At 41.1% G+C, this 15,806-nt stretch overlaps 1 protein-coding gene across 1 annotated transcript in view; it reads right to left on the bottom strand.

Annotated features, from left to right (window-relative positions):
• Window positions 1–15,806, bottom strand: part of LOC144593221 (uncharacterized) — a 303,417-nt gene that overhangs the window by 144,170 nt on the left and 143,441 nt on the right. The window contains exons 10-13 of the mRNA XM_078398723.1: window positions 12,433–12,600; window positions 9,849–9,932; window positions 3,333–3,500; window positions 1,605–1,847 (exon numbers count right to left, since the gene is read on the bottom strand). Of these exons, the coding sequence (XP_078254849.1) occupies window positions 1,605–1,847; window positions 3,333–3,500; window positions 9,849–9,932; window positions 12,433–12,600 (663 nt within the window). The remainder of the gene's footprint in view (window positions 1–1,604; window positions 1,848–3,332; window positions 3,501–9,848; window positions 9,933–12,432; window positions 12,601–15,806) is intronic.

Below are 15,806 nucleotides of genomic sequence, written 5' to 3'. Positions count from 1 at the left end.
TTCTTGAAGAGGTCAGATTGGTGGAGGACTTTTGCAGACACAACATAGAACAGGGCGACACAGTGGCGCAACGGTAGATTTGCTGTCTTACAGTGCCAGAGACCCGGGTTCGATCCTGACTGTGGGCGCAGTCTTATGGAGTTTGTATGCTCTCCTTGTGACCACATGGTTTTCTCTGGGATTCTCCCCACATCCCAGAGATGTGCAGCTTTGTAGGTTAATTGACCTCTGGTGTGTAGGCTCAGACTAGTGTACGGGTGTTCACTGGTCAGAGTGAACTCGTTGGGCCAAAGAGCCTGTTTCCACGCTGCATCATTAAATCTAAAAAAAATCTAAATCTAAAACAGCACAGCAAAGGGACAGGCCCTTTGGTCCACCATGTCTGTGCCAAACATGGGTGAAAATGTACAAAATGGAGAGGTTGTGAAGCTGGCAGTGCATTTGAGTGAGATAGGATTTCCTAATGCATTCCAGTGACATGTATCATGTGTAACTTTCCATTCACATCTTCAGAACTTCATTGCAGGCCTTCACCATGTCAGCAACTTCCTCACACAACTGTTTTCTTGTCGTTTCCTGAGCACTAGTGCATTGAAAACCTTTCTCCTTTAGGCTATTATGTTGATCAAGGCATTTGAAAATTAGCTTGCCCTTTCTCATCTATGTTCTGCCACAACTTTCACCATGCATTCAAAATTCCAAGAGTAACCTCCACCATGAATGTGGGTATTTTGGATTCCCTGTAATTCTGCATTTAATTAAGTTCAAAAGATGATAGCAATTAATAAAATTAGATCTCGTGGATAAATACAAATGCAATAAAGAGCATCGTCTAGTGCGCCTTGGCTGCTCTAATCATGACAATGAGATGGGAAGCACAAATTCTGCATGCACCCTGCAGAGAGCACAGGTTAATTGGCATCACAATCCCGGTGCATGTTTTCCAGACCGATTTAATTTAGCTCTTGCAGTTTAATTCCAAAATCAAAAGACAGAAATTACAGATCTGTTGTTGACTTTGGCAACTGAAACTTTAAATATGTGCCAGCTATTTGTCTAATAATTATGACAATATTAGATGCTGCTTTGAAGAAAAGTAATTTAAACATACCTAATATATTGATTCAATAGTATCTGCTTCTTAGACAAAAAACCCATGTATATAAAACAAGTGCCAAGAACAAGCTTCACTGGGTATCCTACATTCCTTCAAAAAATGGATTTTCATCTCACAGAATAATGCTAATTGTTAAAATTTGCCAACTCATAAGATCATGTGATAGGAGTAGGATTAGGCCATTCGGCCCATCAAGTCTACTGTGCCATTCAATCATGGCTGATCCTATCTCTCCCTCCTAACCCCACTCTCTTGCCTTCTCCCCATAACCTCTGACACTCTACCTTTGACACCTGACAACTCTACTCTTAGTGCACCCAGTCTGTTCATTTTTTTCCCCCATACTCACCCATATAGTCAAGAATGAAAATATAAAAAATATTAAGAAATGAAAATGTCCATATTTGTTCGTGACATTGAGTCTATTATATTTGAAAAATGTCAATAGAGAAATATTTAAGCAAATATCAATATTCCAGTTACTTACTAATTTTGTAATTTCATGTTGATGATGTAGTTGTTTTTCTAAATCTTCTTTGAGGTTTATTCCAATAGTTTTGTATTCCTGCATTTTGCAAACAGCATCCTGTAACTCACCAATTGTTACTTCTAAAGAACTTTGCAGCAACGTGTTTTTCTGTGACCACCGTTGGAAGTCGGCATTGTAAGTTTGCTCTGTGACATCCAAATCATTGTGCAATGTTATCATTTTCTGTTTTATTGTTTGGATCTATAATTAAAACATAAATTCATTACCGAATTGATACTTCGATAAAATTCTACATATTAAACAATTAAACTATCGATTCAGTTGGCATCACTTCCAAGCTCTAGTTAGCATTTAATTTAAAAGATGAAAATCAGTTCCTCCAAATGTTTCCTAGATACTGATAGTGTGTGCACCTTGACATCAACTTAGGCGAGGATCAGAGTTACCCATTGTCTCTTTGTGTTCAATAGCCAACCAACATCAACAGTCAAAGCTCACAACATAATAATAGCACCGAAAGGCATCTCTGTGGGCTGTCCACGGGTACCCTGGGGGATTTCCGGGACTGTTGGGCACCGGGGGGGATTGGATGCATCCTGGATACACTGGAATTTAGAAGGATGAGAGGGGATCTTATCGAAACATATAAGATTATTAAGGGGTTGGACACGTTAGAGGCAGGAAACATATTCCCAATGTTGGGGGAGTCCAGAACAAGGGGCCACAGTTTAAGAATAAGGGGTAGGCCATTCAGAACGGAGATGAGGAAAAACTTTTTCAGTCAGAGAGTTGTGAATCTGTGGAATTCTCTGCCTCAGAAGGCAGTGGAGGCCAATTCTCTGAATGCATTCAAGAGAGAGCTATATAGAGCTCTTAAGGATAGCGGAGTCAGGGGATATGGGGAGAAGGCAGGAACGGGGTATTGATTGAGAATGATCAGCCATGATCACATTGAATGGCAGTGCTACTTGAGTAGGGAAATAACTGTAGATGCTGGTACAAATCGAAGGTATCACAAAATGCTCTCTGGGAATGGGTGACGTTTCAGGTCGAGACCCTTCTTCAGAGTCTGAAGAAGGGTCTCGACCCGAAACATCACCCATTGATTCTCTCCAGAGATGCTGCCTCACCCGCTGAGTTACTCTCGCATTTTGTGATACCTTCTGTGTGCTACTTGATGTCGTCAAGCAAATGGTAGAATAGTGTTGGAAAGTATGTAAATGTATCGTCTATGGCACAGTTCAGAAGCCATTGCCAACTGTTTTCAAAGTGATTTTTCATAGAAAGATTTGAATATTATAAAATATTCTAATAAAATGTTAAAATATAACAATTTACAATCTCAATTACATTGGGTAATCAAATTTGGGAGTCCTACTCTGCCTTTACCAAAGATACTAGAGGAGCAAGATGAACTACTCCGTTGAAATCGCCTATACTGAAGTGTAGTACGCAAAGGAGCGTAACATCCGCCATTTTAGGAAACAAAACTCGCCGTTCACTATGCCTCTCGCAGTGTAATCAGTGTTTTGGGGGAACAGTATGTGTGATGGTACCATAAAAATGCAGAATACATCTCATCTATCAATTCACAGATTTGTGTTATTTTTCTTTATAAATGTTTCTGCAAGTTTCTGCCTAGTAAAATGGCGTCATGCCATACTACGGTTTTTAGGGTCGAGTGGTCTATCTTGCTCTGCTCTATTATCTTTGGCTTTTACTAACCTCTTCCAGGAGCATTTTCCGTTCATGTTCAAATTCTTGAATAGATGTTCCAGCCCGATTCAGCTGGTCTTGGTGTACATTTTTAATGTTCCTTAGTTTGCATGCTTCTTGCTGCAGACCTTTTAATTCTTTGTTAAGCCTGCTGACCTCAGCTCTTTGAACTCCAATCTGTTTATTAAAATAAACAATTTGTGTAACTTACATTGCATTACATTTTTGTCCTTGTCAGCTGGAGGATGAATGGCATTAAAACCTATGATTGCACTTCTGTGCAGACCGAAGCAAAGATTAATTTAATAAACGACACTGTCCATTCTGAAATGGGTGTAAACATACCCCGCAATTCCTCTGATTTTACCAATTATTTATGCAATTTACCAGTAACCCAGAACTTTAGGGCACTGCTGGTGGAATGATCTCAGCCATTTTACAGAGAAGCACGTGAGCACACACTATTTCTGTCGTATCTGCAACTGTATGAAGGCTGCATTGATGTAGAGTTTTTAAACATGAAGTCGCAGAGGGTTAAGAACTTGGAAAGCAAGACTTCCGATTCACAGGTCTGAACTTCTACTTGCTGCCACATTGAATCAGGATACGTTGTTCAGAGTCTTTGAGAATGTCATAGGTTTTCATCGCCCAACAGATAATAGGATGGTTGAGACATCACCCTCAGGCAATGCCAGTAGTTCAGTGAAAAAAGAACAATCCTCTCGGGATATCAATATTTGCGATTTCAGCACTGCCTTTCCACCACTCTGCCAGCAACTTTGCTATTGCCAGTTAGGTAAGTAGCCAAGTATGTAAAAGTTTAAACTAAAGAATGGGAGATTTAGAGGAGGCTTTAGAACCCACTTGAGCTCCAGTGAGACCGCACCTGGAGTACTGTGTGCAGTTTTGGTCTCCAAATTTGAGGAAGGACATTCTTGCTATTGAGGGCGTGCAGCGTAGGTTCACTAGGTTAATTTCCGGAATGCCGGGACTATCATATGTTGAAAGAGTGGAGCGACTAGGTTTGTATACACTGGAATTTAGAAGGATGAGAGGGGATCTTATTGAAACGTATAAGATTATTAAGGGATTGGACACGTTAGAGGCAGGAAACATGTTCCTAATGTTGGGGGAGTCCAGAACCAGGGGCCACAGTTTAAGAATAAGGGGTAGGCCATTTAGACCGGAGATGAGGAAAAACCTTTTCAGTCAGAGAGTTGTAAATCTGTGGAATTCTCTGCCTTAGAAGGCAGTGCAGGCCAATTCTCTGGATGCTTTCAAGGGCGAGGGCTAGATACTCTTAAAGATAGTGGAGTCAAGGGATATGGGGAGAAGGCAGGAACGGGTACTGATTGTGAATGACCAGCCATGATCACATTGAATGGCGGTGCTGGCTCGAAGGACCGAATGGCCTACTCCTGCACCTATTGTTTATTGCCACTTACTGATGGACTGGTGCAGGCAAGTACCCCCACAATATTTAAGTATTTAGATGAGCACCTAAAATGCCATGGAATAGAAGGCTGTGAACTGAGTGCTAGAAAATGTGATTAGCCACTGCAGAGATTTCTCCATGATTTCCATTCATTTTAGTTTTGGATCCCATTCTGTCAAATGCTACCTAGTTTTCACAGACCGTCACACACATGCACATCTTTGGGACGTGGGAGGAAAACCAAACTGTCATGGGGAGAAAGTCCTGGCAGCATCAAAGGTCAGGATCGAACCCAAGTCAGTGGAGCTATCAGGCAGCAGCTCTACTGGCGCTAACTCTTCTATGCCATAGATAAACATGACTGATTCTTAACTATATCCTTTGTTCAAGGCAATTGGGGGACAATGGATATTGGCATTAAGAGGCAATCCACATTTTGTGCATGAATAAATATAAAAGACCGTATTGGCTTTCTTTCAACAGACTCGTCATGACTTCCCATGGCCAAAACACAAACTCGGCAGGTCAGACAGCACATATAGCGGGAATGGATAAGTGACATTCTGGGTAGAGTCCCTTCTTCAGACTGATGGTAGTCAGGTGCAGAAAGCTGCAGAAGATAGGTGAGGGTGGAACAAAGCCTGTCAAGTGAGAGGTGAATTTCTATGGTTGAGAATATCATCTACAAAATGTACACGTGCAACTTTCTTGGGGTTCCTTGATTGTCTCTGGAAAACCCATGATCTCTACTATCTAGAATAATGAGAGCAGCTATTGTAAAATTACATCGACTGCATTAGCATTTTGGCATGCTTGTCTTCATCGTTAAGTATATTGTGTATAGGAGTTAGAACATCATGTGCAAGATGTTGGTTAGACCACATATGGAGTACTCTGTACAGTTCTGGTCGCCCTGCAACGGGAAGGATTTGTGAGTATGTTGCCAGGTCTGGAAGGTTTGAGTGACAAGGAAACGATGGTTTTGCTGGATTTTATTTTACACTGGAGCATGAGAGTGACCATGTAGGGGTTTATAAAATCTTGGAGAGCTTAGATAAAGTGAATGGTCACAGCCTTTTCCCCAGGGTTGGGGAATCTAAAACTAAAAGGCTATAGGTTTGAGATGAGAAAGAACATTAGGGGCCACGTTTTACAAACAGAGGGTGATGCATATATGGGATATGTTGCCAGGCAAAGTGGTACAGGTGGGTACAAATATAAGATTTAGAGGACACTTGGACAGATAGGAAAGGTTTAGAGAGATGCAAGTGCATGCAAATGCAACTAGCTCAGTTAGGTAACTTGGTTGGCATGGATGAGTAGGGCCTGTTTCTGTGCTGCATGACTCCGAATGTTAGCTCACTTGTTCAGGAACCTTCGGAAGCCTGTACACTTGAGTTACATCATCTCTCATGCCCTCCTATACTTCTGTACGCTGTCATTTATTTGGCCTTAGCTGTGTCCCCCAACTACATCGCTTCATTTGTCACCAGAGTAAATTCCGTTTGCCACAACTCTGCCCACTTTCCAGCCTTTTGGTACCTCCCTAGGATATGAAGGTTTCTTCTTCACTGTCAAACACGTGACTATCGTTTGAATTACCTGCAATCTTCTTAATCCTGATCCCAACATTTCAACAACAAAAAAATCTGAGAAAAGTTCCACAATTGCAAAAGGGCCTGCTGATCTTAACCTTTGCTTCCTGGCACGGAGCCTATTTTGCATTATTTTGTTACCACTTTCCTGTGGATGCCCCGGACTTACATTTTCTGATAGGTCAGCCTTGAAGAGCTTTGTTGAACTTTGCTAAAACATCCATGTACACCATGTCAAATGCTCCACGAAAGTGCCAAAATGTTCTGATGGTGCGGGAAGAGAATGTTCAAGATGATGGATAGTCCGTCAATCAAGCAGGCTGGCTTACAGTGGATGATGTCAAGCTTGCGGAGTTTTTGTTAAAGCTACACTTATCCAGTCAAGCGGGGAGAATTCTTTAGTCTTCGTGCAGGTGAAGATTATTCCATGTGTGGAGATGACAGAAAATGTGTGAGGGGTTAGAAGGAAAGTTTGTTGCCGATTACCCAGCCACTGGTGTATTCTTGCAACTCCATTAATTGTCTCTCATCCAGATATTTCTTTTAGTTAAATGTCACTGATCTTGTTTGTAGAAAATTTGGTGATGGGAATATTATTAAATATCCAGAGAAACAAAATATCAAGAATAGGTGGTTGGACTTACTCTTACTGGAAATCAGCATTATCTAGTACCTAACCTGTGAATGTTATTTGCCTGTCATCACCCCAAGCTTGAATGTTTTCCAGCCTTGCTGCATGTAGGCACGGACTGTAACCTTATTTGAACCTAGGCAATGTTCTTCAGGGTCCATACTGGAAACTAAGTTCAATTAAGTTGGCCTGGAGCTAACGTTCAGAGATGGTCTCCCACTATCACCCCTCCCACACCTATGGATGCTCAAACAAAGATGATCTCAACATAACAGCAAGATTGTGGTGGTCACCATTTGTTTCTGTTGGCTTCTTGAGCTTCACAGGAAAAGACCTCCATATTAGAGTTCGAACCAGGATCAGGAATTAGGTGTGCAGATGGTACTCTTCCCCGCAAAAGCAACTTGTGTGTCAGCATGAAGGTGGCAGGCAGAAATCCTGTATGTCAGAACAACTTACGCAAGTGCATGGGCATATTGCATGGACAATCATAATCTGCCTCAAGGACTGCAGCCCAATAGGCGTAACATTGATTATAATGAAATATTTAGAAGGAATGCAAGTGCCCACATCAGCATCAGTCTTTCGAACAATCTAAACCCCCTGCAATTAGCAAACAGGAAAAATAGGTTCACGGAGGATGCCATCTCTTGCACTACCTTCAGCTCGGGATCATCTTGACAATAAGCACGCCTATATGCAGGATGCTAGGAACAATTTACAATTTTACCAAAGCCAATTAACCTACAAACCTGTACGTCTTTGGAGTGTGGGATGAGACCAGAGCACCCGGAGAAAACCCACAGGGTCACAGAGAGAATGTACAAAGTCCATACAGACAGCACCTGTAGTCAGAATCAAACCCAGGTCTCTGCACTGTAAGGCTGCTACTGTACCGCTGCACCACTGTACCGCCTCCCATAAGAGTTCCGCTAGTCTTTTCCTTTTAAAACACTTACAAAAGCTATTACATTATACTTATGTTTCTCCCAGTCTCCTGGCTCATAAATATTAATGATCAGACTTAATTCAGTTCTGCTCTTGTGACAGGTGCCCTTTGAGCCAGCACCGCCATTCAATGTGATCATGGCTGATCATTCTCAATCAGTACCCCGTTCCTGCCTTCTCCCCATACCCCCTGACTCCGCTATCCTTAAGAGCTCTATCCAGCTCTCTCTTGAATGCATTCAGTGAATTGGCCTACACTGCCTTCTGAGGCAGAGAATTCCAGATTCACAACTCTGTGACTGAAAAGGTTTTTCCTCATCTCCGTTCTAAATGGCCTACCCCTTATTCTTAAACTGTGGCCCCTGGTTCTGGACTCCCCCAACATTGGGAACATGTTTTCTGCCTCTAACGTGTCCAACCCCTTAATAATCTTATACGTTTCAATAAGATCCCCTCTCATCCTTCTAAATTTCAGTGTATACAAGCCTAGTCACTCCAGTCTTTCAACATACGACAGTCCCGCCATTCCGGGAATTAACCTAGTAAACCTACGCTGCACGCCCTACGCTGTAATGTGATCAAGTCTACAGCCAGATGCAGGGACTTGCAGTGAATTACGCAGAAAACAATTGAAGACAATAATTTTCTTTCCTTCTGTGGATAGAGGAATTTCTGCTGACAATGAAAGACTTGTACTTCTGTTGCATTTCTTTACACAGGCCTTTCAAAATGTTCCAAAGTAATTTACAATATGTTTCAGAAATGTAGACAATTTTGTAGCGCAGGAAAGAAAGCAGGTAACTTACTGCTTAGGCGATTTTAAGGCGACTGCCGGCGACTAGGCTGTCGCCGAACGTTCGCCGGGGTGTCGCGGGCATGATCGTGAGGAGTCTTCAATGAATCGTAGCGGATCTCGGCGCATCGCGGAAAATATTTCCAGATACAAATTTCTCGGCGACAGCTGGCTTGTCGCCAGGTATCGTAGCTTATTGCGGGCGCTGTCGCATGCAGTCCCCAGGTTTGCTAGGTTGTCGCAGATGCATTTAGAAGCACGTAATATTAAAGTAAGAAAAGGCATTTGAAGATACCAGAAGATAGTTTTGTTTAACCAATTTATTTACCGTCAGGACATTTGACAGGTAGATTGGAGGCGACAGTTTGACGGTCAGGTAAGCGTGGGAATTTTGCGATGTTTCCGAAGATGGTGTAATCTCTTAGCCAGGTGCTAGTTTCACAAAAAAAGTAACTTGTATTGACCTGACTCGGCATTGTCGTGGTCATTGTCGTACGGTACAAGAAAATCTCGGCGATCTGCTACGACTTTGACAGTCGTCTTAAAAATCGCGTAACTGGAACAGGCCCTTTACATAAAATAAGCTCTTACAATGTTAATGTGATAATAACCAAATTAAATTCTTCTAAAATAAACATTTGTATGTTATCTCCCTTGCTCTTCTCTTCCTCAAAACAAAGGGATCATTCTATCTACCTTAAAGGTTTTAATAAGAATTAGTTTAACATCTCAATCTAAAGACAGCCTCTATCTCCAATTAATGGAGTAGCTGGCCTCAATTTTTGTGATAGATCTGGCATGAGTTGTGAACTCACAAGCTTCTGACTCCAAAGCAAGCTCCTATTACATGAGGCAAAGCTGACACTAACATTGAAGCCAAAAGATTTCAAAATGCTTCTGGAATGTCTTTATTTATGTGTTAGACGACGCAACAAAATGTTTCACCATGTGGCACTGCAAAATGTATAATAATCCAAATGAAAACGCGGTGCACAATTAAGGAAGATAGCAAGCTAACAATTTATTAGAGGACGTTGAATGGATGAAGAACAATATTTGCAAAATTAACTCTAAATTTCAATGTTTTTCTCCAATATGCACACATTCTTGAAAATATACATACCTCTTCCTCTGCTCCTTCATATTTTGCCTGTGCCGCTTCCAAATCAGTCTTCAGTTGCAGAATAATCTGGTCTTGCTTGCCTACCTGGATTTCAAACAACACAGCAGGAATGTGAATAATACAAGTAATATAGGATGAATAAAGCAAGTATTATAATACTTGTATTATTCAGCTTATTGTACTTGTTTTAATGTTATGCAACTACAATTATTAAATAATTATTGACATCTTTGACCACCAGAACTCAAGCGAGAAATTCAGTCTTATTCAGCAGAAACTATATGCTGATTTGTATTTTTTTAGGATATTAAAAAATGCAACCGTAAGCACAAATATGCAAAACCTATCAGTGCCAACATTCAGAAACAAAATAAACAATAATTAGATAGGGGCACTATGAAAATGACAAATTATAAAATATAAACTTAATTTCCTTTGTTGTCCATCTTTCTAACTTTCTAACAGCGTCTTCGCCCGCCCCGAATCGCGGGGCTTGGGTCGGCCCGCTGCGGACCTTCCGACGCGGCCTGGAACGTGGCAACTTCAACAGCCTGACCGCGGGAGAAGACGGCAGGGGAAGAGAAAAGACATTCTGGCCTTCCATCACAGTGAGGAGGTGACTGGAGGAGGAGACTCACTGTGATGGATGTTTCTTTTTTTTGTTTTGTGTTGGTTTGAGATTGTGTGTGAAATTGCTTATTTTTATTGCTCTTATTGTTGGACTGTGGGTAACGGAATTTCATCCAAAATACTTGTTTTTTTGGATGACAATAAAGGCTATTCTGCTTCAGACCTTCACGTGACAAAGATCTCAGCACCCCATGATGATGAAAGCTTTCCAAGGTGGATACATCACTGAATGCTGTTCAGGTATTAGAACTTCAGAAGAGGAAGGCCAAGGATTCATAAACCTGCCTTCATTGATGGATCGGTGGTGGAGAGAATTAAATACTTTAGGTTCCTCTGGATGTGCATATCTCGGAAGATCTGTCCTGCACCCAGCACACTGACATAAAAAAAGTCCTTCATCTACTTTCTTAGATTGAGGAGATTTGGTATGTTGTTGAATATATTTAGAAACATAGAAAATAGGGGGAGGAGGAGGCCATTTGGTCCTTTGAGCCAGCACCGCCATTCATTGTGATCACGGCTGATCATCTACAATCAGTAACCCGTGCCTGCCTTCTCCCCATACCCCTTGATTCCACTATCCCCTAGAGCTCTATCTAACTCTTTTAAAAATTCATCTTGAACTTCTACATGTGTACATTAGAGAGCGTATTTGACTGTTTGCATTGTGGCTTGGTTCGGTAACTCCTTTGCCCAGGAACAAAGGAGATTACAAAACATGGTGTCAATGCCCAGTCCATAACAGGTACCGACCTCCCCACCATCAAAGGGATCTTGAGGAGGGCAGCACCATCAAGGATCATCTCCACCCTGGCCATGCTCTCATTTCACTCTTGCCACCGAGTAGAAGGTATAGGAGCCTGAAAACTGTAACGTCCAGGTTCAGGAGCAGCTTCTTCTCAACAACCATCAGGTTATCGAACACTACGAATTTGAATTAAACTTTGAACAATGAACTGCCTTGATTGCAGTAGAGTCTTGGGGATTTTCCTTGTCTTCGCACTATAGTGTTTGCTTTTATATATTGAACTTCTTTTTGTTGTTTAACATAGTGTCCACTGAGTACTATATTTACATATCTGTTGTGCTGCAGCAAGTAAAAATGTCATTGTTCCGTTTTGGGACATATGACAATAAAAGACTCTTGACTTGAGAACACAAGTTAAACAAATTCATATTGTAATTATTTGAGAAAACAATACAAATTTAAGCTAACATATATCACATTACATTTCATACACCACATTTCTTACAATGTTGTTTACTTGGGAAAAAATGAAACGGAAGAAAATAATGTAATTGATGTTTCTGTCAAAGATATGGTTTGTTGTATGATACTGAACTACCAGATTCATTGGAAAATGGGGCATATTCTGTATTTAATGTATATGATATGCCAAGAACCAAGGAGACTAATATTGGCATGAAGGTAAAGAGAACTGCAAGGCTGGGGGGTAGAACAAAAAAAACTACATACTGGCACATAAACTGTTCGCTCTCAGGATCTCAACCCGAAACATTAGCTTACAAGTTTTGCTTCTACATGCTGAAGAAGGGTCTCGACCCGAAACGTCACCCAATCCTTCTCTCCCGAGATGCTGCCTGACCTGCTGAGTTACTCCAACATTTTGTGAATAAATCGATTTGTACCAGCATCCGCAGTTATTTTCGTATACTATTTTGCTTCTACATATGCTGCTTGATCCATTGAGTTCTACCAAAATTCTTTTTTCTTTGCAATGTTGGCCAAAACATTTATAAAGAATACTGACCACCTTAACTTTATTTGGTGAACAGCTGCTTAAATCTTAAAATATTTTATATTTTAATAACCGCATGCCAATTTTAACATTGTTAATTTTAACGTAGGAAAGTTGCTCGATCCAAACATTAATAAAAATATGTAAAGAGTGACAGCAACAATTTATTTATTTTATTGACATCTCTAATATACCTCGTGTTGAGCAGTTCTATACTTTTCAGTAATTACTGTCACCTCCAGTTCTATTTTCTGCTTCTCAGCACTGAGAACATTGATATCTTGGGAATGCTGTTTTATTTGGTCTGTCAGATCCACAGTTTCTTCTTTTAACTGCTGCGTGATTTTTTCTCCATGGAGGAACTAAGATCAAAATTGAAAGTTGCAGCCATTATTTCAAATCATATTCATATGTTCTTGGATTCTAACATCTAATACAATTTTCAGAGTGAATATATTTGTCTGAGCAACTCACAGTTACAGTCATCCATAATACATTATTGGCAGCAAATATAGCTGTCCTCTTTCAAATGAAGTATATTTAGTTCACAGACAGAATACAAAGCTTGTACAATTCTCTGGAATGTTCTGATGACACATTAAAGCTATGTTGCAATCTCCTGTCAAGCAAATGTCTACTTTCATGCTTCAATATATAACACCACAAATTCATCTCTTTTCTGTTCTTCAATACTTAAAATAGAATAGGGCTAACACTCATCTCCAGCTCTAAGTCAGTTTTAACCAATTAAGGAATACCTTGCGAAGGATAAATTGCAAATAGCATTCAATTCTCCACTATATATTACTATATGTTACAGTACCAAGATTTGGTCTAAGTGAAAGGAACATTTGGATCTAAATCAAATTTATTGGGATGAGAAATGCTTAAGAGGACGTTTCACAAAAGGTTGGCAAAATATTCTAAAGACTTTGGAAGACCCTTCTCAGGAAGACATATGATTAAATAGAGGCAAAAATGAAAGGAAGTAAAATTTGAAGTGCCAGTGTGATGCGAACAAGCATTGGTGTGGGGCAAGATCTGATCCTCTGTTCTCTCGCTGCCAAAGTGGGATGAATGCTGCTTCAATCACGTAATAAACAGTGCTGCCTCCTTGGCACTTCACACTACTAATGTCAGGGCTCATATCAACAATATGCCTGCAAGGATAATCCTGCCACACTTGAAGCAAGGGAGCCACTACAATTTATCTGATGGGAATTGCAGTGGATGCCATCATGGTGAGAGGAATTTGGGTATACAGCCGGCATGCAGAGCAAGTAGTTCATAATCTCAGTCAGTGTGCCATGCTGATCTGACACCATGAATGCCACTTTCAAACAGCATCACCAATCAATAGTTTATTTTAACCTCTCACAGCTGATCAAGTGTTCAACAGCATAAAGGCCATCAAACTTTTATCACTCTCCCACTCCCGCCATGAGCTACATACAGATATAGTAGAGGCACAAGAGACTGCAGATGCTGGAATCTGGAACAACATACAATCTGCTGCAGGAACTCAGCCGGTCGAGTGGCACAGGTGGAGGGATATGGATGTGCAAAGTTTCTGGTCCAGATGAAGAGTTCCCAACAGAAACACTGTTGTCCATTTCTCTCCACTTAACCTGCTGACTTCCTTCCAGCAGATTGTTTGTTGATACATGTTTAGTGGCTGGATTACTCCAACACTAACTCTACTCCAATTTAGAGCTCACCTGATTTACGATGGTTTAATTTGTTTCTTTACTCCTGTTATCTTTCTTCCCAGTTGTTATCTTTCTTCTCAGGCAACTGAATGGTCCTCTCATCAGCTGGAGTGGGGTCCTGACATCCCAGCTACCTCATTGGAGACCTTTGAACTAGCCTTAATTGGACTTTAGTGTACTTCAATGTTATATCTTGTATTAAATGTTGTACCCTTTATCCTTTATATGTGGACTGTGGACCGCTTAATTATATTCATGTATAGTCTTTTCTTTGACTGGATAGCAAGCAAACAAAGGCTTTTCACTGTTCCTCAGTACATATGACAGAAAACTAAACTATACTGGTCTACAGGTAATGGTATGGCTGACACTAAAGTACAGTTGTAGATGTTAAAAGGCTTGTGCCAGATCTGGGTGCTTCCACACAATGATAACACAGAAAAAAAGCCTACACCTGAAGCTTGACTAGAACTTGTTAGAAGGTCCTGAGCAGGAGACTCAGGTCTTTGGGGATACATTTTCTTCATGGCCTCATGGTCTTTGGTCATAATTCTAGTCATGACATGCAAGAAACAAAATTTAGAGCACAGCATCGGCACACTTTGTCGTTTGGACTGCTCTGGAGTAATATGTGAGAGAGGTAAGGTAGAAAAGAGATGCAGGAAAGAAGATTAAGTGTGTGGAAAACTCTGACATGAATCACTTCAGCATTACATTGCCTCACCCTCTGCTAAATTATTCCATTCCTTGGTTGCCAAGATAAAACATAGGCTGTTATGGTTTCTTAGCTACCAACACCTGTATGCTACATGTTGTATGTATGAAACGTGCAGTGTTGCTAATGAGGTGGGAGCTACGTAAAGTATATGAATATCACGATCAGTTCTTGGTCGAGAGATTAGTGGTGGTCGTGTGATAGGAGGCATGTGAACTGAGCAATGGATGATAAGCAACACAATTGGCATGAACATCATCAGCTATTTTCATTCCATTGCTTGCTTAATGAATGCCTGTGTGATTGCAGCACCCTCTGATTGCAGCACCCTCTGATTGCAGCACCCTACTTTCCACCTCTTCTACGAAGCACTCTGGTGCTTTATTTAAAATCCTTGCTGCATCTTCATACTTTCCTCAAACTATTAGAGCACTATGAGCCCTTAAAAATCCCACTATTTGTTGCAACCTCACTACATGTCTTCTTTCCAAAATGCAGGTTGCAGCTCACACAAGAAAATCAGGAGATTGGACTGCCAGCGAGTGCATGCACACAACACAAACAGTGCAGCCTTCAAAAGGACACAACGTGTTGGAGTAACTCAGCAGGTCAGGCAGCATCTCTGGAGAACATGGATAAGTGGCGCTTCCAGCCGTGTTCCTTCTTCAGACTCTAAAGAAGGGTCTCAAACCGAAGCGCCACCTATCCATGTTCTCCAGAGATGCTGCCTGACCTGCTGAGTTACTCCAGCACTCTGTGACTTTTTGTGTATTAACCAGCATCTGCAGTTCTATCAGGTGCTGGTCAAGCCGCATTTGGAGTACTGTGAGTAAATTTGGGTCCCATATCTGAGGATGTGCTGGCTCTGGAGTGGGTCCAGAGGAGGTTTACAAGAATGATTCCAGGAACGAGTGGGTGAGCATACGTGCAGGCTTGCAGGTTAATTGGCTTCTTTAAATTGTTCCGAGTGTGTGGGATAGAACTAGTGAATGGGTAATCGTTGGTCAGCATGGACTCAGTGGGCCGAGCGGCCTGTTTCCACACGGTATCTATAAACTAAACTGAGGAGCAATCAAGTTAAAGGGAAGCAAAGGGAAGTATTACACCTGATGGCAAAAATGATGAAATAAAGCAGCCAATGTAA

The sequence above is a fragment of the Rhinoraja longicauda genome, chromosome 4, assembly GCF_053455715.1.
Source record: "Rhinoraja longicauda isolate Sanriku21f chromosome 4, sRhiLon1.1, whole genome shotgun sequence".
Classification (NCBI taxonomy): domain Eukaryota; kingdom Metazoa; phylum Chordata; class Chondrichthyes; order Rajiformes; family Arhynchobatidae; genus Rhinoraja; species Rhinoraja longicauda.
This window is presented reverse-complemented; position numbering and strand designations above follow the sequence as displayed.